Below are 27101 nucleotides of genomic sequence, written 5' to 3' on the forward strand. Positions count from 1 at the left end.
TTTTATTCTTTCTGTAGTTTGAAATCTGAAGTTGACTTTAAAATTCCATGTGACACTGTGAATTGAGTGTAATGCTACTGTTGATCCCAATTTTTTTTTTTAAAGCTGTATATACACAAACTCAATATGCTGTTAGAGTCGGGGTTATAGCTCAGTGGTACTGCCCTCCTGCCTCGCAAACACAGGGTCCTGAGTTCAATCCCCAGTACCAAGAAAAAAAAAGAAAAAAAAAATATATGCTCTTTATGTATGGTCCCCAAAATAACTAAATACTTCATCTAGTATTCAGCTGCAGAATTTACATATTTTTTCATTCTCAAATAAAAATGGTCATTTTGGATATATTGAGAGATAATATGTGTCTCACACTTGACAGCATTCTAAGGAATCTTTCAGAGAGACTTAAAACTGTTTTCACCTTAACTGGTGGCTTAAGATTTAACTTCTGAGTTAACTGCAGCTCTGTTGTTTTTCAGAACATAGACATTATAGGTTATTAGAGTCTTAAATCTTAATTCAGTTAGCAGACATTTACTGAATACCTCATGTATATAGCTCTCTTTAAGTAACTGGAATTACAGCAATGAGTAAAATATTGTAGTTATCTTCCTAAAAGGATATTTGAGGTAAAAGGATCATAAATAAAAAGGAGGATAAAATGTATATAAAATATCAGGACAGAGTTGCTATTTTATATAAAAGGCTTCTCTAAAAGGGTGTCCTTCGCTCAAGGACAAGGCGAAAGTACAGGAGAAAGCCACGAAGCCACCTGAGGGAAAGGGGCAGAGGGAGCAGCAAGTATCATCATCATCATCATCATCATCATCGTCATCGTCGTTGTCCCATTCCCCCACCTCCACCCCGGTGATTGAACTTGGGACCTTGGGTTTGCGAGGCAGACAACGGCATCGCTTGAAGTGGCACCACTGAGCTAAATGCCCGGCCCTCAAGTGTAGAGTCTTTAAGGCAAGAATGTGCTCAGAAGGCTTGGGAAAGACAGGGAAGCCACACGGGTACAGCGCGTGGACAAGAAGGACAGTAGTGGTTCAGTTAGATCAGAGAGGCTCTGTAGGTCATTGAACTTCTGCTTTGAACGAGATAGAAGCCATGTAGGCTTTGAGGCAGAGGTGTGTGACATTACCAGGCAGTCTGGGCACAGCTGTTGCTATGCAGTGTGTGCCTTCATAATGCCCCCTCTTCGGGCACTTATAGTCCCACAGCAACACACATGGCTTGACCAGCGGAGTGTGGAGTGGATTTTAGCTCTTACTGACCTTTTCCTGTCCCTTTTCTCCCACCGCAGTCAGGAGGCTTTGTGCAGTGTAGAGTCTGTGCAACCACACTGGGTAACCTTGACTTGGTTGGCAATAGTTGGACTGTATGGAGGGAGGGAGGGTGAATGATGTAGAAAGGGGAATAAGCGCTCTGGGGATTCAGCTCAGAGGCAGAGAGCTTGACTAGCAAGTGCAAGGCCCTTGGTTTGATCCCCAGCACTGCAAATAAAAGGAAGGAAGAGCGAGAGGGAGGAAGGTTGGAATGATTTCCATGAGGAGATTAAAGAGATTAGGATGTAGTGTCCAAATTGAGGGATGGACTTTATAGTCAAAGATGGTTTATCCTTAGTAACAGGAAGGAAGGCAAAGTTCAGAGATATACAAATAAATAGGGTGTGAGACAGGAGCATATGAAACACACCACCCCCCTTTTAACTAATCATAAGGAAATTAGCTGAATTTCTATAAGACAGCTAGCCTGAACTCTTCAAAAATGTCAGTGTCAGGAAATAGGCAGGGGAACTATTCAGAATTAAAGAAATTTGAAAAAAAAGATAATCAAATCTTTCAAAATTAGATACTCCCAGGGATGGTGGCACAAGCCTGTAATCCCAGCTTTCAGGAGACTAAAGCAGGAGGATTGCTGCAAGTTCAAGGACAGCCTGGGCTACATAGCAAGACCCTGTCTTAAAAAACAAAAATGAACAAAAAAATTGGATACTCAATTTTTTAAAAAAACCTATAATAATATCATTGAAAAATTGGAGCCGGGCGTGGTGGTGCACACCTGTAATCCCAGCACTTGGGAGGCTGAGGCAAGAGGATTGCTGTGAGTTCAAGGCCAGCCTGGACTACACAGCAAGACCCTGTCTCAAAAAAAATGAATATGATCTGTAATTAAGTAATTTTATTCTATCAGTATAAAGTATCTTGAGAGTGATAATGGTATTGTGTTATGTGTTTACATAAAAGTATATCGATTCATAGGGAGTACATGCTGAGGTATTTAAGGGTGAATATGTTTGTGGCTTACATTCTGATGGCTCAGAGATGTATGCACATGTATGGGAGGGCATATATCAGCATATAATTGTACACAGAGTCGAAGAAGAGAAGTGCATATGTGTAGGTGTGCGGGCATGCACGTGACAAATGGTAATTGATAAATTACGTAAAAGGTGATTGTTTCTGGACATTTCAAATAATTCAAAACAAAAAGTTGGGAGAGGGCTAGGGATTTAGCTTAGTGGTTTTGCTGCCTACTGCACAAGCACAAGGACCTGAGTTCGATCCCCAGTACCAAAAAAAAAATAAAGTTGGGAGAAATGATGGATTTTGGGTTATTTTCAGAAGTTGTAACTAATTTATAATTCCAAATGAAAAAAAGTTTAATGAATACTGTTAAACTTTAGAATTCATTTTAAATATTAAAAAGAATTACTAAAAAAATCTAAATTCTGACAAAGATTAGTGAAATAAATTAAAAATCTGTATCCGCGTACAGCCATTGAAGATCATGTTAGGGGCAGGGGTTGAAGGCCAGTGGTAGAGCAGCCTTGCAGGCACAGGCCTGGGTCTGAGTCCCAGCGGCACAAAACATAATCAAATAGAATTATGTAATAGGACAATATTTAAATCTAGGGAAATACTGATGCTGTTTTGATAAGAAAGTAAAGCAAAAAATTTTTAAGTTTGCCTTGTAATTTTAAAAATTATATATGAAAAGGAATGATATATTTTGGGGTGACTTTGTTCTTTGTTCTTTACTTTTCTACAGTGAACATGTATTTTTATTTTTATAATGAAGAAACAGTGATGATTTGAGTATTTTTAAAAATACATCCTAAGGGGGCTGGGGATTTAGCTCAGTGGTTCCGCTGCCTGCCTTGCAAGCACAAGGTCTGGAGTTTGATCCCTGGTACCAAAAAAAGACAAACAAACAAACAGAAGACTATATAATTTTATTCTGTGTCCTTTGCAGACCCAGCAACAACAGCATGAACAAAGAAGAGGGCTCCACTAAATGGAAACCCAAGGCCAAAGTGGCCCTTCAGACTCTGCACATGACCTCGGAGAACCAAGAGAAAGTGAAGGCCCTTCTGCGAGACCTACAGGAGCAAGATGCCGATGCTGGCTCTGAGTAAATGATTTCATTTGAGTAAAGTATTCCATTAAGGAAGACATCCTGGCAATATGAAGGCCCTGTGCATCTTTGGAGTCCTGGGTCAATACTGATCTCACTGTGGTCATGTGATTAATTGAAAGTGAGCCAGAGAAACTCGAGAGCAATTGCTCAGCCAGTTTTAGAGTGGGTTTGTTTTGTACCATCCATGAGCAGTAGTATAGTTTGCCTTTTTATCTTTTTTTTTTTTCAGGAAGTGCTAATATGGATTCAGTTATTTCTTTATTGATAACCTTGAAAATAAAACCTTGTAGTGAAAACACAAAGTATTGTTCTGGGAGCAATATTGAGTTGATTAGATGAAGGTTTTTTTCTTTTTAATTTTTAAAAATTTAGGGTTGGGGATTTAGCTCAGTGGTTCCGTCACCTGCCTTGCAAGCACAAGGTCCTGAGTTCAGTCCCCCATACCAAAAAAAGAAATTTCCTCTATAGGGCTGGGAATTTGGCTCAGTGGTGCCGCCACCTGCCTTGCAAGCACAAGGTCCTGAGTTCGATCCCCGGTACCAAAAAATAAATAAATAAATAAATAAAAATAAAAAATAAAAAACAGGATCCTAGTAGTATCTGGCAGGGTTATTGGGAAGAATAAAGAATACGTAGAAGAACATATAAAGCACTTAACAGCATCTGGCATATAATGATGATGTATATAATGATGTAATGTATAATGTATATAATGATGTAATGTATGCCTGATCAGTGCTCATCACCAAGATACAAATTAATGTTTGTAAAGGTTGAATCAGGGCTGGGGATTTAGCTCAGTGGTTCTGCCACCTGCCCCGCAAGCACAAGGACCTGAGTTCGATCCCTGGTACCAAAAAATAAATAAATAAATAAATATAAAAGGTTGAATCAGCAACTGAAGAGTAGTCAGGATTTTATACCCTTGGCTCCTCCTCTTAGACCTTTGCTAACTTTTTCTTCGAAGTAAGTGCAAATTAATATCTAATCCATGAAAATGTTACCTTTGCTAGGCGAGGCGTTTCTGTTGAAGAGGAAGATGACGAGCCTGATTGCTGTGATGACAAACAGTACTGGTTAGCTGGGCGAGAACTCGCCCTTGTTCCTGACTCGGATGCCTTGGCATGTACTGGCTCAGGCCCAGTGCAGCCTTATATTCCAGAATTTCTGGTCTCGCCATTTGCAGCACAAAGACTTTCCAGGTGATTGCTTTTGATTATTTATGGGAGTTGGGGGAGACTTCATATTAGAATCCCAACTACCTTTCCCTGTGTACTTTCCTATTATGTGGGCTTCCTGTTAGGTGGGCTCCAGTTTCTGCTATGCCTAATAGTCTGTCTTTTAGGATAGGAGGTTAGTACTAGCAGGGACAGTTTTTCAAAATACAAGGCCTACTCCTATATAGTCATAACTTCATATAAGCATATTTAAATGAATTTCACTTCAGTGATATTTATTACTTTTTTACATGTTGTTTTGGTTATGTTTTGCCCTTGACAGGTATGGTTTCAACATTGAACACTGTCAGGCAGCCCTGAGGATTTGTGATGGAGATTTAGGGGCAGCACTAGAGCATCTGCTCACCCAGTGTTTTTCGGAGACATTTGGAGAGAAAGTGAAGATCTCTAAGGCAGCTGGCCGTATAAGCTTGTATGAGTGTGTGGAACAGCGACAGGAAGAGGCGCTTGCTCTCAAATCCATCTGTGGAGAAAAATTCATGGAAAGAATTCAGAACAGAGTCTGGACCATTGGATTGGAACTGGAGTATTTGACAAGTAAATTCTGCAAGTCCAAGCAAAAGGAAAGCAAAAATGTACAAGACACTTCATTTGAAACCTGTAAATTTTACCTCAAAGGAAACTGTAAATTTGGATCGAGATGCAAATTCAAACATGAAGTGCCCCCAAATCAAATTGTTGGAAGAGCAGAAAAAATTGTAGATGACTCTCATCTTAATGCTAATGAAGGTGTATCTTTTTTATATGAGCTTGAAATTCGATTTCCAAAAGACCATAAATACCCCTACCAAGCTCCCCTTGTGGCATTTTATTCCACCAATGAGAATCTACCTCTGGCTTGTCGTTTACATATTTCTGAGTTCCTTTATGGCAAAGCCTTGACATTTGCAGAAACTTCAGAACCTGTCGTATATTCTTTGATAACTCTTTTAGAGGAAGAATCAGAAATCGTCAAGTTATTAACAAATACCCATCATAAGTACAGCGTCCCTCCTGTGAACTTTCTGCCAGTGCCCTCTGGGACCAGAATGAATAATCCTGCCTGTCGTAAACCAGTGATTCCAAGTAATTCTTTTGTTTCAAGTCAAATTCCAGAAGGTAAGTACCGTGTCGATGATAGGGAGAAAGGCATTCAGAGTGACAGATTTAGAAGTCAAAACTTCTGAGGCTGGTTTAAGAATCTTCCTGTGATCTTGGCCAAGTCATTCAGTGCTATGGGCAAAAGGGACGAGAATACCCTGAACTATAATTGTGCCTGACTTTAATTGTGAGGCCTATTGGGTTGCTGTATTGTGCTCCCTGGACTAAAGGTTTGACGTGATGAATAAGTTTAACTGTAAAAGAATCCAAGGGATGGAAAGACTGTAAGCACTTTCTCAGGAAATGTTTCTTAGTTCATTTGGTTTCATGTCTTTGCTTATGCTGTTTATACCATCCATACCCTTTTGCTCTTAGAATACTAGACTGCCAGAATTCATTCGAACAGGGCTGTCTTTATGAATCCTAAATCTTTACATAAAGAAATACTTACAGAGCGTTCTGGATTTGTCCAGATCAGGGTGTGCCATGCAGATGCTTACACCACAAATAAACCTCCTTTTCAGTTTTCGTCAAAGAATCCACTCTTACTTGTTACCATCTTTTTTTCAGTCTTGGGTGGGCATGGATAAGTAAAGGATAATGAAACTGCACTGAGATAGAGGTGCTGGACTGTTAGGTGGGTCACTAACTGACCACCTGACTCACTCCCAGATGGCAGCTTCTAGTACTTGGAATTCAAGTGTGTTCCTTGGGAAATGATAAATTATATGTCATGGACTTTAAAAAACAATAATAATAGCTTTATTGAGATACAATTTACATATCCTAAAATTCACCCTTTTAAAATGTACAGTTTGTTGGTTTTTATTATATTTTATAGAGTTGTGCTACCATGACCCCTAATATTAGAATATTGTCATCTACCCCTAAAAGAAATCCTGTGCCTATCAGCAGTACCTTCCCATTGCCCCCACCCCAGTCCTGATAGTCATTAATCTACAGTCTATGGATTTGCCTATTTTAGATATTTCATAGAAATAGAATCACACTATACATGTCTTTGACTGAATACTTTCCCCTACTATAATATCTTCAAGGTTCACCCATATCAGAGCAGGTATTGATATTTCATTCCTTTTTCTTATTGGCTAATATTCCATTGTATAGACATACCACACTTTATTGATCAATTCATCATTTGATCGACATTTAGGTTGGTTTGTGTCACTGAATTTTGGGGATACTTGAAAATAGTTGGAATATTCAGTGCTAATTCATTGAATCTTAATTCTTTGTTTTTGTTTTTGTTTGGTACTGGGGATCAAACTCGGGTCCTTGCACTTGCACAGCAGGCGGTGAAACCACTGAGCTAAATCCCCGGCCCTTAATTCTTTGTTTTTAATTTAATGTAACAATGCTACTTATACTTAAATTTATTTGAAGATGCATCTTGAGTTTCTCAGCAATAGAAGAAATAGTATTGAAATGAATAAACCTGCCTTACATTTCAACTTTCTCTCTAGTTTATGATTTTGTTACTTTGTTAGGCAGGAACTTTCTCCCTCTGCCAAAAGAAGGACAAACTGAAATGTTTCTTTCTCTTCCCTTCAAGTTGAAAAAGAATCAGAACCTGAAGAGGAAGCAGATGAGGATGAAGGTCCTGCACCTGTTATAGTGGAGAATGAAAGCTATGTCAACCTTAAGAAGACTTCCAAAAGATGTGACTGGCAGGCAAAGTCAGTTCATGCTGAAAATAGTAAAATCTGCAGACAATTCCAAATGAAACAGGTACAATATGCTGAGAGAAGGGCTCGCATTGTCTCCCTAATGTCTGGATGAAGGATTGGGAATTAGGAGTCTTTGACTTAGGAGTCCTAGTCTTTTTGGCTCTTTCACCTTGAATGGTTAAAGTTCCTACATGCCACAGTAGCATCTGCTTGATGGTTCTGGAAAACTTCACAATGGTAAATATCAAACATACATGTATACCAAATATTGTCAGAATCATATGCCTTTGGTACTACTTAGACAACCTGATATGTGAAAGGAATATTAACACTGTGATTTACATTAGAAAACTGTTGTGTAAAAGTAGAAGGATAAGGAGGAACTCATACCCCATTTCAAAGGCTAACAGGATAGATACTGTGCCAAAGGACACATGGACAGTTTGTGGCAATATAGGGATTCAAGCCACTTCTCTGTTTGCAAAGTCTATATTGTTTTTACTCCATTCACATGAAGATTATTTTAAAGAAAACCATAAGTGAACTGTGAGGTCACAGTTGATGTAGGGCAGTGATGGTGAACCTATGGCACACATGTTATTTGTTTTTCTTTCAAGACAAAAGATATTAATGTAGGAGTTGTTTTTCTAAACTAAAACCTCAGTTTTCAGGTTTAATTGTGGTGTTGGCACTTTGAGATAAATAAGTAGGTTTTAGGTTGCAGTTTGGGCACTTGTCTCTAAAAGGCTTGCCATCACTGATAGCAAAGCGAGTTGTTTAATCCATTTGGGGATTAGATTAAATGCTTTTTATGGGCCCTTCTAGTTCTAAAGTTCTGTGATTCTGACTTTTGACATAGTATAACACCCTCAAATATATAGTGTGATACCCATAGAACATCAAAATGTGTATAAAATCACACCATAAATAATAAGATGGTAGATAAAAAATTATATAGTCAATTTGATCAGTATGATAGTTACATGATACAGTTATATGTAGGAAATGACATGTTAATATAAATTCTTACATTGTTCAAAAATAGAGCCATTTTTAAAAATACACAATGTTCAACTTTATTGATCTCAGGATGAAGCAGGGGAAAAATTGTGGAGCTGGGCTGAGCCACCTCCCTGAGCAGCCTCTTGGTCTATGGGAGGGCTCCCAGGCCAGCTCATTCATGGGGTATGGGTCAGGTGAGTTTTCTCATGACTGGGGCAGCTGGTACCAAGCCCCAGCCCTCAGCTTCGCCATGACCTGATGCCTCATCTCTTATCTTAGACCAAGGGTCACCTGTATAAGGTCTTTGAGCTCATTTTTACTTTATGAATAAGTTGTCAAAACCAAACCAAGAATATACAAAGGATGGTATGTGACCATCACATCTAAAATATTTACTATTGAGCCCTTTATAAAAAACATTTGCTGACTCCTCTCTTACAAAACTAGACATATGCTAGGTAGCAGGCTGTGGTAGAGTAGAAGTCCCTTGTCCTTATTTGGGAAGGAAGTGACATGAAAACACAACTGTGTGTGTGTGTGTGTGTGCATGTGTGTAGGGGAGGATATGAGGCATACGTGTGTGTTAGCATCTCTGAGCATCAAGAGGAATCAGAGCCGTACCTGCTCGTCAGAGCCAGTCTAGCTACGGGCTAGTTCCTGCTACAGTGCTGTAAGAGCTGATCCACCTCCTCGGTGAGGAAAGTCACTGCCAGTACTTACCCAGAGTCCTTACACTTGTGGCCCAGGATGCTCTCTAGACTAGCGGCACAGCCTGCCGTCCACTGAGCTGGCAGCACATCTGGCTGGAGCACCTAGTGGCACACGCTAAGCATGACTCGGATGTGGTAGGAGGGTAACATTCTTAATGGACATATAATTGTATATATTTATGAGGTGTAATGTGACATTTCAATACATGTATGTGGTATGTAATGAGATCATAGTAACTGGCCTGTATATCACCACAACATTTATAGTTTCTTTGTGTTCAGAACATTCGAAATCTTTTCTACTAGCTATTTTGAAATACAGAGTTGTTGTAAACCATAGTGAATCTACCATGCTGTAGAACATTAGAAGTTATTCCATTCATTCAACTATACCTCTATACCCATTAATCGTCCTTCGCCATCCCCATTTCCCCATATTTTAATATACGTATAATATAGTATCTATAGCATTAGCCATTAGATGTGAAACTGATTGTAGGATTGGCAAAATAGCTCTTTGACAAGTGCTCTTTTTTTTTTTTTTTTTTTTGTACCGGGGATCGAACTCGGGACCTTGTGCTTGCGAGGCAGGTGCCAGAACCACTGAGCTAAATCCCCGGCCCTAGTGCTCTTATTTTGATTTAGGAAAAATCTGATCCTTTGTGCTGTCCACTTTGGTAGCTCCTAGATATCTTGGGCTATTTAAATTTAAATTAATTCATTAAAATAAATTCACTATCCACATTCAAGGACTCTATAGCCACATATCACCAGAAGTTGCTAAATTAGACAGTGCAGGTGTGGAATATATCTGTGAACACAGAAAGTTGTATTGGACAGCGCTGGTATACAGACTTCTGTTAGGAAGAGCTGGATAGATGCTAAGCAAGAGTTTATTTCACTTATAAGATGTTTCAGTTTATTCCAGTGTAGAAACACTATAGACTCCGCATCTTACTCTGGGTGATTCTCGAAATGGCCAGCCATCTGACTAAAGTGATCTGCATCCCATTCTGGCAAATCCTGCAGCCTCTGTCTCAGAAAAAATTGTTAAAGAGAAGATCAGCTAGATCTAACTCTTGAACTCTGGAATCAGATCTTTGTGAAAGGTGACTGAAACTAACAAACTGATGCCGTATCCTTGATTTTGTTAGGCTTCCAGACAGTTCCAGTCAGTTCTGCAAGAAAGACAATCACTCCCTGCTTGGGAAGAGAGAGAAACCATCCTTAAATTGTTAAGCAAGCACCAAGTGGTTGTCATAAGTGGGATGACTGGGTAAGAAAGTAATTTATTTGTGATGCAGTTTTTATCCATAAATACGACATGTACCCTGGTTACTATAATTGGCTCTACTCTTTTAAAAATCTGTAGCTGGTGTTATTGGCAGTTTTTCCCATCAGATATTAAATACTGTTTCACAGAAGCTGATATTGCAACTCCTGTACTGCACAGAGACCAATTACAAAGAGCAAAACAAACTCAGAAATTTATCTAGTAATTTATAGACATTGTGTCTTGCCTTGAGACAATTTCAAGGTCAAGGGTCCAGCTAAAGACTTTTAACAAAGGCCATTTTTAATTATAAAGGAGAGTTCCAGGACATTTACCTTGTAAGCTTTTCATCTTCTGAATTTTTCCTGACTTCCGTAAAGCTTTTATGTACTTTTTTTTTTTTTTTTTTTTTGGTACCAGGGATCGAACTTGGGTCCTTGCGCTTGTGCAGCAGGCAGCGAAACCACTGATCTAAATCCCAGGCCTCTTATGTTCATTTTTTTAAAAATGGCCTAAGGTACATTGTTTTTCCTGTTTCACACTCTCCATGTCACCCAGACTTATTTAGCAGGGGCAAGTTGCAGGCTAAATTTCATTCTTTATTCAAGAATACACATTTAATAATTACATTTATGGGCCGAGGATTTAGCTCAGTGGTTCCGCCGCCTGCCTTGCAAACGCAAGGACCTGAGTTTGGTCCCTGGGTATCAAAAAACAAAACAAAACAAATAATTACATTTGTGCTCAGACATACTGACATAGTAGTAATCTTGTATCAGTTTCCCATCTTTTTAGCCACAGTCCACTTATAGCCAGATCCAAACACATCAGTGGAAAAAATACAGAATATTTTAATAATCATAAACTAATACTCCTTTTCTTTAAGGTTTGTGTGTAGAGTTCACATTCTTAGAGACACTTATAAACCTTAATCTGATGTCTGTTCTATAGCCCCTATTTATTTATTTATTTTGGTTTTTTGAGAGGGGGCCGGTCTCACTATGTAGTCCAGGCTGGCCTTTAACTCACTGGCCTTTAACTCACTGTGTAACCTTGAACTCATGGTGTTCTTCCTGCCTCAGCCTCTCAAGTGCTGGGATTATAGCATGTACCACCACACCGGCTCAGTAGTCCCAATGTTATGAGTGATATTTACTATTATTTGACTGCTCTATTAAAGTTAGTACGAATTCCCAGAATTTTTTAGTACCAGGTAATATGTCAGTGGGTAGTTTTAGAAGTTAGGTGAAGCTGTGTACCATTTATTTTAATTAGCTTATCATTTTCCTCAGTGCCTGTGATTACTTTGTTAACTAGCCCTTGAAAACTTCATTTTAGGACTCATTTGTTTTGACATACAGATGTGGGAAAACCACACAGATTCCACAGTTTATTCTGGACGATTCTCTGAGCGGGCCACCTGAGAAGGTGGCTAACATCATCTGTACCCAGCCCCGACGGATCTCTGCAGTCTCTGTTGCCGAACGAGTTGCCAAAGAAAGAGCAGAAAGGGTGGGTCTGACCGTGGGGTACCAGATTCGGTTAGAAAGCGTCAAGGTTTGTATACTCTGCTTATTTCCTGGTAACAGAAGTTTATAGCTTTCAGGTTATTTTAAATTAATAACCGCCTGCAGCAAGGCTGAAATCCCTATAGAAATACTTTGATATAAAATCTTATTTGATTGTACCAAATTTCCTTTATAAAGGTGTGTTGTTCTTTATTAGAAGTGATTGAGTAAATGCTCCTTGGCTCTTGAACCTGGGACAAATTCAGAATGAATTTCGTTACTCAGTATTTTTTTAAATGTTTTTAAGTTTTGGATGCCTTTACAGAGAATCTTAAATTTTTTATTTGAATCAGGAAACCTTTTATTCTTGTCTCAGCAAGAAACTGTACTTACTGTTCTTTCACATTAAATGGAACTGCTGTTGCTTTCAATATTCATGATTGCTGTGCATGCAGAATAACTTGCTACTTCATGTTTCTTCAACATTTTCATTAATCCTTGCCCTTGCCCTTTGGTATGGAAGTCTTCAGCCACCAGACTGTTGTACTGCACTACCGGAGTGCTGCTGAGAAGGCTAGAAGGCGACACAGCTCTACAAGGAGTCACCCACGTTATTGTTGATGAAGTTCACGAGAGGACAGAAGAAAGGTAAGACGAAGATTTTCCCAGGGAACACCCACACCCATCAAGTGAAGACATGGCCAGGAAAATGTTGTTCTTGTTCCAGCTGAGTTTCCTAGAGCTGGCAATGGTAATTTGCCATAGGGAGGCCAAGTTAGAGCAGAGGAACTGCTTTCCAGGGTCTTTAACAATAACAATATTTGTCGCTGATTTATTCTGTTTGACTAGAAGGGAGACTTTGCACTCTGGCCACTGTACTTAGCAGAAATATGATGTGATGCATCTGTAGCTGATGGATTGGTCAGTGTGTGCTTCCTTCTTTGTTCTTTGGCCTTTTAGTAACATTCATTGATATATTTATTGACCCTGCATTAAGTGCCAAGTGACATATTAGTTACTGGGGATACAAAGGAGCAAGCCTGTGTGTGGTTTCGCCCTCATCCCTTACAGTCTGGTAGAAAAAAGAAATAATGAACAAGTAACAATTAAATAAGTAACTACAAATCAGTAAGTACTATGAAGGAATAAACAGGATGCAGTGTTTGAGGGAAAGACCCATACGATGGCCAAAGACCCTGTCTTTGAAGAAATGACATTTAAATTGAAACTGAACTATAAAAAGGAAGTCTCATGTGATAAGTGGGGGCCAAGGATGGCAAGTATGAAGATTCTGCAGTGGGCCCGGACTTGTTTGGTCCTGAAACTGAGGGAAGGCCAGTATGGCTGGTGCGTGGGAGTGAGAGGGTAGGCGGGGGAGGAAGAAGCTAGATCCCAGTGCCTCGGCACCGTGAATAAGAAACATTTAGAGTTTATTTTAAGGACTTAAAAGTCATTAAGGAGGGCCAGGGATTTAGCTCAGTGGTACCGTGCCTGCCTTGCAAGCTCAAGGTCCTGAGTTCAATCCCTGGTAGCGCCAGAAAAAAAAAAAGTCATTAAGGACCTGAGCCTTTAATTAAAAATTCTCCCCATTTTAAATACCGAGGAAGGGCCATGTAGATAGATGGCATTAATCATGGTTTGACATGTGGATCATGCACTGGAGGGGTAGAAAAACAGTGGGCAAGTTAGAGAAGGCCCCATGAAAGTTGTGAAGTTTCCTCAAAAGTGCTATTCTTATGAATATCTTGAGAAGGAGTCTAGGTAAACTGATGGACAGATTGATAGAAAAGCAGAAAATCGCTCATTGTGAAACAAACAAAACACTTGAGAGAACCCAGCTGATAAAATGATTTTAAGAACTGAACAGCCAAAATATATAAGACCAGGAGAGTATTAGAAGAAATAAATACACTGGTATACTAGTAAATAAGAAATACGAAGTTGCAAACATACACTAATAAAAAATTTTAAATATGAAGTAACTAGAAACTAAGGAAAAACAGACTTTCAGACCAAAATAAAATAATAGACAAAAAAAAAAATTCCTAGAATAAGACAATAATAAATATTAAATATCTTTTTGCATCAACACAACATGTTTTTTAGCTCTTTAGCTAAAAATATGTTTAGCTCTTTTTAGAAAGAGCTGTATTTTCAAATATGCAATTTCTACACAAGTGATATACTCACTTTATAAGTTAAGGAGTACTCATTGAGCATTTAGTATATCCTGGTCGTTGTTCTAGAGGATTTCAAGTTAAAGCTAAGCCTGGGCAAGGTAGTGACTTAGCAAGATCCTGTTTCAAAAAGTAAAAAAAAAACAAAAACAAAAATACCTGGGGATGTAGCTCTGTATTCAGAACTGGGTTCAGCTTCCAGTGCTGGGGGAACAAAAGAAGGAGAAAAAACAGGGAAAACACAATATGAAGTGCAAAGGAGGGAGCATTTGAAATTGCTGTCATGTTTTTTTTGTTGCTGTTTTTTGGTTTGGCGGGGTTTTTTGGTACCAGGGATCGAACTCAGGACCTTGCGCTTGCGAAGCAGGCAGATGAACCAGAGCTAAATCCCCTGCCCTCAAGCATTTGAAATTTTAAATCTGGCAGCCAAGGAAAGCCTTGCTGGGAAGGTATCTTTTGAATAAAGACCTGAAGGAAGCCAGGGAACTAACCTCAGGGAAGGGCTGGAGAAGCTGAGCCGGGAGATTGGTGGCTCGTTCAGCAGTGCGGTGAGCCATGGGTGCCTGCAGGATCAGTGTGCTGGAGCAGTGAGGGAGGAAGCAGGAGGATGTAAACGGTGAGGTGCAGACCCTGTCACTTACGGCTTTGTTCGCGAGGACTCCAAGGAGAAATCACTGAAGGATTTTGCAAAGAATGGCACACTCAGATTGACATTACTGATGTCAGTTATTGATCGACTGTATTGAGAATAGATTATGAGGCAGCAGTGGCTGAAGCAGGGAGACTAGTCAGGATATTGCTTTTCTACATTATGTATTATTCCACAACTTGGGGGTTTTTTTCTTTCTGACAGTATGTCTTAAGGGTATTTTCACACCATTATCTATAGTTCTATTTTACTCTTTTAATCTGCCTTGTGCTATTCCGTTGACTGGATGATACTCCTAGTTAATTATTTCTTAGTCGATGGACATTTGGGTAGTTTCTATTGTTTTACTGTTACAAACAATGCCATCATGAAGATCTTTGTATATGTCTTTTTATGTACTTGTAGGTGTCAAGAAGTAGAATTATCGGGCCGGGGATTTAGCTCAGTGGTTCCGCTGCCTGCCTTGCAAGCACAAGGACCCGAGTTCAATCCCTGGTACCAAAAAAAAAAAAAAAAATAGAAGTAGAATTATCAAGTTACTGATTAATCCTACTGGTATTATGATTGCTACTGTACTAAATTTAATTTGGGAATCAGTAGCTTTTATAATATTAAGTCTTCACATTCAGGAACATGACACATCTTTCAAAGGAGTGTTACATTTTTCTCACATAGGTCTTATTTATTTTCTGTTAAAAGTTACTGATTTGTGTGCACCAAATTTGTCTGACCCTCAGATGTTTCTTTTGTTTCCTTTAGTGACTTCTTGCTGCTAGTGTTGAAGGATATTGTGGCGCAGAACCCAAGTCTTCAGGTTATTCTAATGAGCGCGACTTTAAATGCTGAGCTCTTTTCAGAATATTTCAATTCCTGCCCAGTTATTACTATACCAGGTGATTAAATGCATCATTAAATATGTATCATTCTAATAAGCAATTATAATTATTTTAAAATTCACTTGCAAAATAAAATAATAATTACTTGTACCTCATTCTAGAGGAGAACATGCATAACAAATAAAATCATAACCATATAATGAAATTGGTAAGCAGGTAATATACCCACTTGCTGGGAAATTTCAGTTTTATATATGACTTTTTGGGGGGGAGTTTTTTTTGGTACCGGAGATCGAACTCGGGACCTTGCGCTTTCAAGGCAGGCGCCAGAACCACTGAGCTAAATCCCCGGCCCTTATGTATGACTTTTTTAAAAAGTTTTGGTTAAAGCCAAGTGTGGTGGTACACACCTATGATCTCAGCACTCTGGAGGCTGAGGCAGGAGGATCGCCACGAGTTCGAGGCCAGCCTGTGCTACATAGTGAGTTCAAGGCCAGCCTGAGCTACATGGCAAGACCCTGTCTAAAAAGAAAAAATCAAACAAGCAAATAAAAAATAAAAAAGAAGCTTTGGTAATTTAGGATTTCCATCCACATGTATGTTTCTGTATGACAGGGGTAATCTGTCACTGAGGCAAAGTGTGTATGGGTGTGGCATGTTTATTCATTTCTGGATTGTGGTAAATTACTTAATGTTGGTCCACTGTGGAAAATAAAGTTGGACGGTCTGTGTTTTCTTTCAGTGCTTACAGTCTCATTGTGGAACTAACTTGTCACACTGGGCTTTGGTTTATCCTTCTGTAACGATTACCAAAGGGCCAACTAGAAACGCTGACTGAGCAGTGATAAGTTCTATTTGAAGATGTGTTTTGTTTTGGTTTTTTTGTATTGTTTTGTTTTGTTTCGTTTTTTGGGTGCCGGGGATTGGACTTGGGACCTTTCGCTTGCAGTGCCCTGAGCTAAATCCCTGGCCCGTGAGGATATTAACAATAGACTTAAACAAGAAATTATCTGCTTAATTAATCTAGAATATAAGTGTCAGATATTAAAAGGTCTTCTAGGGGCAAAGGGGGAAGGGTAGGAAAGGTATAACAGATTTGATTTTTTTTTTTTTTTGGTACTGGGGATCGAACTTGGGACTTTGCACTTGTGAGGAAGGTGGCGGAACCACTGAGCTAAATCCCCGGCTCTTGTAACAGATTTTTATAAAACACTTTCATTGTCATTTCTCTACCTACATACTTATCTCCTGCTTACTAACTACAATCTACCCCTTCTAGCTTCTGTCACCAAAAGCTTTTTGGTGGTGCTGGAGACGTAGTGGTAAAGAACTACATACACGAGGCCCCCTGGGTTCAGTCCCCAGCACCATGAAAAAAACTTTTTAAAAAATATTTAAGACTACAAATAGTAATTTATTGTGCCTGTGTTTTAAGAGAATTTTACATATGTTAAACTATTTCAAGGTAATTTAATGAGTATTCTGAGACTTTTTTATTTTATTTTCTTGCTTTTGTAGGTTGTACCTTTCCTGTGGATCAGTTTTTTCTGGAAGATGCAATTGCGGTGACAAGGTAAACAGAATGTTAATTAAGATTCATCAAAATCTTACTATACCTTCAGGATGCCAAAATACTAGTACATGTGTTAGTCTTTCTTCTGATTTTTCTATTTCAGTATTTTGTTTTCCTCTTTCCTTCAACAAACAGACTGCCAGTATTTAAATCCCTCTAATTACTAACAGTAACTCTGGCAAGTAGATTAATCTCTGTGTCTAAGTTTTATCATATGTAAACGAGGATATTAATATTAGCTGCTTTGCAGGGTTATTATGATTTATTGAAGAACTAATCATTGTAAAGTGCTTAAAACTGCCTGCCACATAGGACATGCCTTCTGTCATTGTTGTTGGCGTTTTTGTTTTGTTTTTGTTTTTTGAAACAGAGTCTTGCTATGTATTTCAGGCTGGCCTTGAACTCACTTTGTAGCCCAGGCTGGCCTCGAACTTGCGGCAATCCTCCTGCCTCTGCCTCCTGAGTGTTGGGATTGCAGGTGTGAGCCACCACACCTGGCATGGATGTGCTTTTTAAATGTTAGCTGCTATTATCATCATCATTCTACCCTCAAGAAGATTGTAGTGCAGTCTGGGTAGCAAGGTGTCTCTGTGAGTGATTATAGTACTGAGTAGAAAATGAATATCCATTGTAGACAACCAGAATTCTCTCCTACTCCTTGACCTTAAGAATCCCCAAGAGGTTTTTTTATAAAATGGAGTAGTACTCAGCCATAAAAAAATGAGAAATTAGAGACATTTATAGCTAAATGGATGCACACTGAGGCAATACTCTTAAGTGAAATAAATAGGACACGTGTCAATACCAAATAGTTTCTCTAGTGTGAGAAACTGAAAGTGTAAATAAGGACTAAAAGGTATAATAGATAATGTGAAATAGGAAGAAAAAGGGCAAAGGGAAAGGGGAAGTAGCAGGGGTAGGGTAAAGGAAAGAAAGGAAATGGAATTACTATAAGAAAATGGAAACAAAGTCTTTGTAAATAGGGAGGGATGGAGGAGTTGAAGGGAGGGCAGGGGAAGGGGGAAAAATAACCAAGAGAGATTACGTAAAGGTGCAAATTTCCAATGATGAATGTCATTATATTGTATACCTACAATGTACCAATGATTAAAATGAATAATTGGTAATGCAAAATAAGAAGCAAAGGTCCAAAGGAGTAGGGGTAGTGGGAGGGGAAGGGGAAAGGAAAGAAGGGAAAGGAAAAATTATGAGAAATGGAAAAAAAGGAGACAAAGTCTTCATAAATAGGGAAGGGTGGAGGGGGTGAAGGGAGGGCTGGGAATGGGGAAAAAATAAGAACAAAGAGACATCACGTAAAGGTACAAGATCCCAATGAGAAATGTAAATGTATTGTATACCTAAAATGTACCAATAAAAGAATTTAAGGGGAAAAAAAAATCCCCAAGATCTTATCCCTCCCTGTTTCTTCTCACTATGAAACTTCCTATTCACTGTCTTACATTCATGAGATTTTAGCTCCCATCCCTGCGATAAGATCAGTGTCTTCATTCCCAACTTCCACATTCTAGGATGGAAACACCTCTGAGGCCTAGTACCTTAAACACAGCTCAGACATTTTCTCCTTCTATCCCAGTGTCTTAGCCATCTTTCTCATTGCTGGGACAAATACCCGACACCCCCACACATTTTAGAAGTTTCAGTCTTTGCATGGTTGGTGGCATGGTGGAAGGGTCTGGGTACCGGAAAGCTGCTCACCTCATGACGGACAGGAAACAGAGTGAAGGGAGGAACCCAGGAGGGAGAACGCCCTTCCAAGTCACACCCGCAGTGACCCACCTCTTCTGACCAGACCCTACCTTCTGACAGCAAGTCAGCTGTGCCACACCCATAATTCCATCACCTTCCTAAAACCCCACCTCTGAGCAAATGAGGCTTTTTGTTTTTGATCTACATATAGACCATAACACCTAATAAGGTCTATTCCATGTTGTTTCCCTGTGTAGTTTGGGCTGGCCTCAAACTCACAGTGATTCTCCCGCCTCAGCCTCCCAAGTGCTGGGATTACAGCCCTGTGCCCCCCCCCCCCGCTCCACAGGTATTTAATAGTAGAGCATTCTCAAGTTGAAAGCCCAAAACCTCTGACTCTCAGATTGTATTGTGTTATGAGGATACTTGAGAACTTTATTGAAATTGTTATTTTCTAGGTCCTGTCCTACTTCTATTAAATATTAGTTTCTGAGGAAATCATCTTTCAAAAGGTTACCTGCCTTTATTTTTCTCACTTTTTCTAACTCACTGCCTCCAGGATTATCTTTAAGCATAGGTCATGGTCCCTGTCTCCTTAAAGACTGTCATGGCTCCCTATAACCCACGCTCTGTGGACAGTGGACCCACATGAGCTGGCCTTACCAGCCTTCCTTCCTCCTGCATTCTCGCATCCACACAAACCACGATGCTATCTGACAACTGTCTCTCAAATATGCCACACTGTTACTTTCTTTATATCCTTATTCCTTTTCTCTTCTTCCTTACCTAGTCATTCCTTAACATCCAACTTGAGTGAAATGTCCCTCTACTATAAATCAGTTACTTCTTTATTGGAAGATGTAGGATTCTTTTCTTTGATTCTTTTTTTTCTTTCTTTCGCTACTGGCAATCAATCCCAGGGGAACTCTACCATTGCCAAGTTTCTTGAAAGACTTCCCTGGTGCCATGACCAGTCCCTTGCACAAGTCCCTTGGCGTTTGGTAAATGTTAAATGAACAAATGAATGTTGAATGTGAAAAGAAGCTATGGCATTTGGAGGAACTCAGATAATAGACCCACCTTTTTTTTTTTTCTTTTTGAAACTGTCTCACAATGGAGTCCATTCTGTAGATCCCTTTTTCATTTTTATTTCATTTATTTTTATTTATTTGTTTGCATATTTATTTTTGCAGCTCTGGGAATTGAAACTAGAACCTCATGCATGCTAGGCAAGCACTCTACCACTGGACTACATCCTCAGCCCCTAGATCCCTTTTTTTTTTTGGTACCGGGGATCGAACTTGGGTCCTTGTGCTTGCACAGCAGGTGGTGAGACCACTGAGCTAAATCCCCGGGCCCCCCTAGATCCCTTTTTAAAACTAAAGCACACTTTCTCCAAATGAAATTTTGCAGGATATCATAAAAAAAGAAAAAAATAAGAATGGTCCAAGAAAGGTAGAAGGATAGAGCCCTTACCTCGTTACTATGCTTCCATCTCTTAACTTTCCACCAAGGATCTAAGCAACGTTTAAGGCTCAGAGAAAAATAGTTTCAAACCAGTTCTCCCAAATGATGAGAAAGTAATTAAAGCCATTTGGCCCGGGGATTTAGCTCAGTAGTTCTGGCGCCTGCCTTGCAAGCACAAGGTCCTGAGTTTGATCCCCAGTACCAAAAACAAATACTAAAGCTAAAGCCATTTGAAATTGATTTACTAGAAGTTTCATGATGTGTCAGTTTAGTGGCAGACATAGAACTCAACTCCAGAACTTTTGGTTTCAAATTTAGTCATTTTTCACTTTGCCATAGTGTCTAATAGTATTACTAACAAAGACTGAACTATCTAATAAGAAAGAGTTTTGAAGTATTTTGAGGGTGGTCTTATAGAGATGTTCGGCCAAGAACTAGAATTTTGGGTCGCGATTTGGTTGCCACGGAGAGGAGTTCGTGGCCTGGGAATTATAGCTGAGACTCTTGGGAGTGGATGAGACTGGCGAGGAAGAAAAGACAGTAATGGGAAGGGTCACTGAGGACACAGCCCAAAGGTGCTTTCTGATCGTCCATGCTACTTTTCCCAGATAGGGCTTTTCTGCAAATTCTTACCTGGTTTCCTAGGCAGAACCAAAAGCTTTCCAGTGTTTCCAACCAAAAATAGGGCACAGCCAGCAGAATCCCAAACAAGTGGGGGGATAGCATGTGAGGGGCCAAAAACAGAGCACGTAAAATGGGTGAATACTTTTGTTCCTCACCAACAACCCCCACACACATACGCACACATTCCTTTGTCCTTCTTCCTCAGGTACGTGTTACATGAGGGGAGCCCATATGTGCGCTCCATGAAGCAAATTGCAAAGGAAAAGCTGAAAGCGAGGCGCAACAGAACTGCATTTGAAGAAGTGGAAGAAGACCTGAGGCTGTCTCTTCACCTCCAGGATCAGGATTCTGCCAAAGATGCAGTGCCCGATCAGCAGTTAGATTTTAAGCAGCTCCTGGTCCGCTATAAAGGTAAAGTTCTTCCCAGGGAAATAGTACGATTATGCCACATATTTCTAGTATTTTTCCCCACCTTGATCCAGAAGAAAATTATTTAATGTATAGTTGTTATCTTTAATTCATCAGGTGAACAACCTTAAACTTAGAAAAATAGCAAGTCCAATGCATATTTACTTTATGTTGTTAGTATATTTGCCAGTGAGGTTTTTTTTCTGCTTATTAAAAAAAAAATGTACTCATTAGAACAAAATTGGGAGGTAGTAAATATAAATTATAATCTTGGGTGGCCAGGCGTGGGTGGTACATATTTGTCATCCCAGCACTTGAAGGCTGAGGCAGGAGGTTCACTGTGAGTTCTAGGCCAGCCTGAATTACATAATGAGACTCTCTCTCAATAATAAATAAATAAGCGCAAGGACCCAAGTTCAATCCCAGGTACCAGAAAAAGAAAAAATAATAATAATAACTAAATAAAATAAAAATTATATTCTTGAGCCAGGGATTTAGCTCAATGGTTCCACTGCCTGCCTTGCAAGTGCAAGGTCGCGAGTTTGATCCCCGGTACAAAAAAAAAATTATATTCCTGAGCATTTTATAACTTTTCATTATTTGATTTTAAATGTACAGAAAAATTTGCAAGACTGCAATAAACCCTTAGACTGCCCCAATTCACTGATTAATATTTTCCATTAATTGCTCTATCATTGGCTCTATGTGTATGTATTTTTTTTTTCCTGAATCTTTGGAAAGTACATTTCAGATGTGATGTCCCTTTACCCCCTCAGACTTTAATATGTGCTTCCTAAGAACATGGATATGCTGTTACATAAAAATACATTACAGTGGTCAAAATGAAGGCTTTTAACATTGATGCTCTTATTTAATCCATAGCCCATATCCAAATTTTGCCAGTTATCTCAGTAGTGTCCATTATTACTTTTTTTGGTCCAGGATCCTGTCCAGAGTCGTATATTGCATTTAGTCATCGTGTGTCTTTACTCTCCTTAGATCTGGAATAGCTCCTCATCCTTTATGTCTTTTGTGACCTTGACATTTTAAAAGATTATTCTGTAGAATGTCCTTTCATTTGGGTTTGTCTGATATTTTCCCATAATTAAATTTAGGTTGTGAATTTGGGGCTGAAATACCATAAAAATGTTTTTAATTGTTTATCAGGGGCACAAATGATGATTTACCCCATTCTCAGTGAAGTTAAATGGGTCTCTTAGTTAAGGTTCTGCCCTGTATATAGTTCCCTTTGTAGTTATGTCATTTTTATAGAGGTATTTGAGACTATTTAAAAATCCTATAATCTGTAAATTTTACGCAGTAGTTTTAGCATTGTTCATGGGATTTAAAAATAACAATTTAAAAACAAAACAAAAAAATAAAGTGGAGGGCCGGGGATTTAGTTCAGTGGTTCTGATGCCTGCCTTGCAAGCGCGAGGGCCTGAGTTCGATCCCTGGTACCAAAAAAATAAAATAAAATAAAGTGGAAGCAAAAAAATCCCATAATTTACCTAGGCATGGTAGCTCATGATTGTGGTCCCAACTACTTGAGAAGTTGAGGCAGGAGAATCGTTTGAGCCCAGGAGTTTGAGGCCAGACTGGGGCAACATAGTGAGACCCTGTTTCCAACAATCAGTTAATATAATAACATCCCTTCTGAGCATTTTATGTTGTTAGGTGCTTCCTCCTCCCATACCAATTTTCACTCAAATACTCTCTAAGCCTGTGTGGTTTTCTATTTGCATTAAGCTGGGCAGAACACATAGAATCCCCAAGGTTCTACTTTGCCTTCTCCTTAAATCTTAGACTAGTGACAGGTCTCAGCTGCCCTTAATATTCTCTTTTCCCTGGGCTTCTATCCCTGTTCTCTTTAACTTACCAATACTCTGGTTTCTCTTCAGATCACATAAATCTTTTGCCTTTTTTTTTTTTTTTTTTTGGTACCGGGGATCGACCTTGGGACCTTGCGCTTGCGAGGCAGGTGGCAGAACCACTGAGCTAAATCCCCGGCCCTGGCCTTTTTAACTTATCAAAAAATAAGATGTTGGGGCCAGGGATTTAGCTCAGTGGTTCCAACGCCTGCCTCACAAGTGCAAGGTCCTGAGTTTGATCCCCGGTACCCCCCCCCCCCGCAAAAAAAAAGATGTTTACTTTGCATAAATAAGAACCTCCAACCCCTGTTATTGTTACTGCTTCTGTAAGATAAGAGGCAAGTGAGTTTTCCTTTTTCACTTTTATCAAAGACTATTTTCAATCCTAGATGAGGGATGGTAATCAAGGAATAAGGAAATTAGCCATATTCTAATTAAGATGCACATTGGGCTGGGGATTTAGCTCAGTGGTTCTGGCGCCTGCCTTGAAAGCACAAGGTCCCAAGTTTGATCCCTAGTGCTAAAAAAAAAAAAAAGGTGCACATAGTCCCCAAACATTATGTTATTTACTCTCAATATCTTGAGGTGCAAGGGCAGGAGAATGGATTTGTCTAGACTTAGGTTCAACTCCCAGAGTTCACCGAAAGCAATTTGGCCAGGGATTTAGCTCAGTGGTTCTACCACCTGCCTCGTAAGCACAAGGTCCGAGTTTGACCCCCAGTACCAAAAAAAAACACCTCATATAATCTTGAGCAAGCTCCTTATCCTTTTACGCCTCAGCTTCTTTAAAAAATGTTCACTCTTCTTCCATAGAAGAGTAAGCAAGATAACACAAATCTATATATGATCTCCATGGAGCGTTGCTTGTTTTTTTCTGAACTTCTTCCTTATTTAAAAAAAGGAAAAAATAGCCAGGTGCAGCGGCATGAGCTTGTAATCCCAGCTACTTGGGAAGCTAGGAGAATAAGACTGCAAGTTTGAGACCAGCCTAAGTGTCTTAGCAAGACCCTGTCTCAAAATTTAAAAAAATAAGAAGAGCTGGGGATACAGCTTGACACTCCCAGAGTTCATTACTGAGTACCACAAGCAAGCAGATGGATGGATGGATGGATGGGCCAGCCCAGAAACTGGTAAAAGCTGTGATCTTCATCCATTTCTTTCCATGGGTTACTGAACTTCCAAGTGATCTGACTTGTGATTTGATTGAATCTGAAAGGGTTTCTGAAATGTATTTGACTTTGAATTTTGTTTTTAGAACTTAAAGTTTCAGTAAATATGTGATGGTGAAATAGGAGGAAGGAAAGAAGAGAGTTAAAAGCGGCCCATCTGTGCTGGGGATTTAGCTCAGTGGTTCTGCCGCCTGCCTCGCAAACGTTAAGGTCCCAAGTTTGATCCCTGCTACCAAAAAAAACCAAAAAAACCAGCCCATCTGAGCCTTCACAGCATAGCCAGGAACCTGCGCTTTGGGCTGTTGTTCCCAAAAAAGTACTTCTGGTAAAGCTGTATTTTCTGATAGACTACTTTACTTAAGTACTTTAAATATGAACACCTGCATTATTAAGTCAACCCAACACAGACCTAGCTCATAGGCATATTGCTTTCAATAAGGTATAATTATCCTTCTGATTTTTACCTTTCAGGAATTAGCAAATCAGTCATCAAAACAATGTCCATCATGGATTTTGAAAAGGTTAATCTTGAGTTAATAGAAGCCTTATTGGAGTGGATCGTGGACGGCAAGCACTCCTACCCTCCAGGTAACTGCTTCTTGGTTCGGGCCTACTGATCCACATATTAAACACTCAGACCTTTGTCTGAGGAGCAGCAGCTGAAAACTTTTTCCCACATTGTGGGTTGTCTCTTCACACTGTTGGTGATTTCTCTTGCTATGCAGAAGCTTTCTTTTTTTTTTTTTTGGTATCAGGGATCGAACTCAGGTCCTTGTGCGAGGCAGGTGAGGTGCCACTGAGCTAAATCCCCAGCTCCAGAAGCTTTTTAGTAAGTAGAGATCCCACTTGTTGATTGTTTGTGCTAGTTCATGGGCAACTGAAGTTTTGTTTGTGAAATCTTTCCCTAGGCCAATGTCTTCAAGAGTTCTACCTAACCTCTCTTCCAGCCAGTTTAGTGTTTGTTTTAATATTTGGATCTTTAGTTCATTTTGATTTTAGTTTAGTGCATGGTAAGAGATATCAGTCTAGTTTGAATCTTTGGTAAGTTGAAACCCAATTTTTCCAGCACCACTTATTAAAGAGGCTATCTTTCCTTCAGTGAGGGTGTTTGACTCCTTTGTTGAAGATAAGGTGGCTGAATGTGTCTGGAGTTGTTTCTGCATCTTTTCATCTTTTCCACTGGTCCTCAGGTCTACTATCTAGAATATATAAAGAACTTTAAAAAATCAGACCTCCCAAATTTAAAGATCCAATCCAGAAATGGGCATCTGAAATGAACAGACATTTCTCAGACTTCTAAAGAAGTAGAAATAGCAAATAAACATATGAAAAAAGATTCAACATCACTGGTCATTTGAGAGATGCAAATGAAAACAACCCTGAGATTCCACCTCACCCCAGAAAGAAAGGCTGCTATCATGAAATCAACCAATAACAAATGCTGGCAGGGCTATTTGGAAAAAGGAAACCTTCTCCACTGCTGGTGGGAGTGTAGACTGGTGCAACCACTGTGGAAATCAGTATGGAGATACCTCAAAGAACTAAGATTAGAGGTCCCATTTGACCCAGCTATTCCCCTGCTGGGCATCTTCCCAAAAGAATTAAAAGAAATTCGGGAAACAATTCCTTTTACAATAACATCCAAAAAAATGAAATATCTAGGAATCAACCTAACAAAGGAAGCAAAAGATCTCTACACTGAAAACTACAGCACTCTGAAAAGGGAGATCAAGGAGGAAATAAGAAAATGGAAAGACATCCCTTGTTCCTGGGTAGGAAGAACCAATATAGTGAAAATGGCCATACTTCCAAAACTACTATATAGATTTAATGCAATGCCAATTGAAATTCCAACAATATACTTCACAGAACTAGAGAAAACAATCCAAAAATTCATTTAGAACTAGAAGAGACCTAGAATAGCAAAAGCAATTCTAGGCCACAGAGACATGACTAGGGGTATCGCAACCCCTAACTTGAAACTATACTACAAAGCTACTGTGATAAAAATAGCATGGTACTGGCAAAGAAACAGACCTGAGGATCAGTGGAATAGATTAGAAGATGCAGAAATAACTGCAGACATCCTCAGCCACCTCATCTTTGACAAAGGAGCCAAACACCCTCACTGGAGGGAAGATTTAATTATAACCTTTTTATTTAACACCTATTTAATAAATGGTGTTGGAAAAACTGGATTTCAACCTGCCAAAGATTAAAACTAGACCCATGCCTATCACCATGCACTAAAATAAGATAAAAGTGGATTAAAGATCTAAGTATTAAGACAGAAACGCTAAACTTGCTGGAAGATAAGTTAGGTAGAACTCTTGAAGACATTGGCATAGGAAAAGACTTTATGAACAAAACCTCAGTAGCACGGGAACTAGCACAAAGAATCAACAACTGGGATCTCATCTTATTAAAAAGCTTCTGCACTGCAAGAGAAACCACCAACAGAGCTAAGAGACCACCTACAATGTGGGAAAAAATTTTTAGCAGCTGTACCTTAGACAAAGAACTACTATCTAGAATATAGAAAAAACTTTAAAAAATCAGACCCCCCAAATTCAAAGACCCAATTCAAAAATGGGCATCTGAAATGAACAGACATTTCTCAGACAAAGAAGTAAAAGCAGCAAGTAAATATATGAAAAAAATGTTCAGCATCACTGGTCATTTGAGAGATGCAGATGAAAAC

At 39.3% G+C, this 27101-nt stretch overlaps 1 protein-coding gene across 7 annotated transcripts in view; it reads left to right on the top strand.

The window, feature by feature from the left end:
* Positions 1-27101, top strand: part of Dhx57 (DExH-box helicase 57) — a 60616-nt gene that overhangs the window by 7670 nt on the left and 25845 nt on the right. For all 7 annotated transcript variants that reach the window (XM_087216107.1, XM_087216109.1, XM_087216108.1 and 4 more), the window contains 11 exons: positions 3256-3414; positions 4434-4622; positions 4921-5756; positions 7312-7487; positions 10293-10414; positions 11773-11968; positions 12443-12567; positions 15505-15638; positions 17100-17154; positions 21158-21363; positions 24872-24988. In XM_087216107.1, the coding sequence (XP_087072233.1) occupies positions 3256-3414; positions 4434-4622; positions 4921-5756; positions 7312-7487; positions 10293-10414; positions 11773-11968; positions 12443-12567; positions 15505-15638; positions 17100-17154; positions 21158-21363; positions 24872-24988 (2315 nt within the window). The remainder of the gene's footprint in view (positions 1-3255; positions 3415-4433; positions 4623-4920; positions 5757-7311; positions 7488-10292; positions 10415-11772; positions 11969-12442; positions 12568-15504; positions 15639-17099; positions 17155-21157; positions 21364-24871; positions 24989-27101) is intronic.

This window comes from Heterocephalus glaber, unplaced genomic scaffold, assembly GCF_053883595.1.
Source record: "Heterocephalus glaber isolate CG9 unplaced genomic scaffold, H.glaber_assembly_v1.0 deba00001457, whole genome shotgun sequence".
Classification (NCBI taxonomy): Eukaryota; Metazoa; Chordata; class Mammalia; order Rodentia; family Bathyergidae; genus Heterocephalus; species Heterocephalus glaber.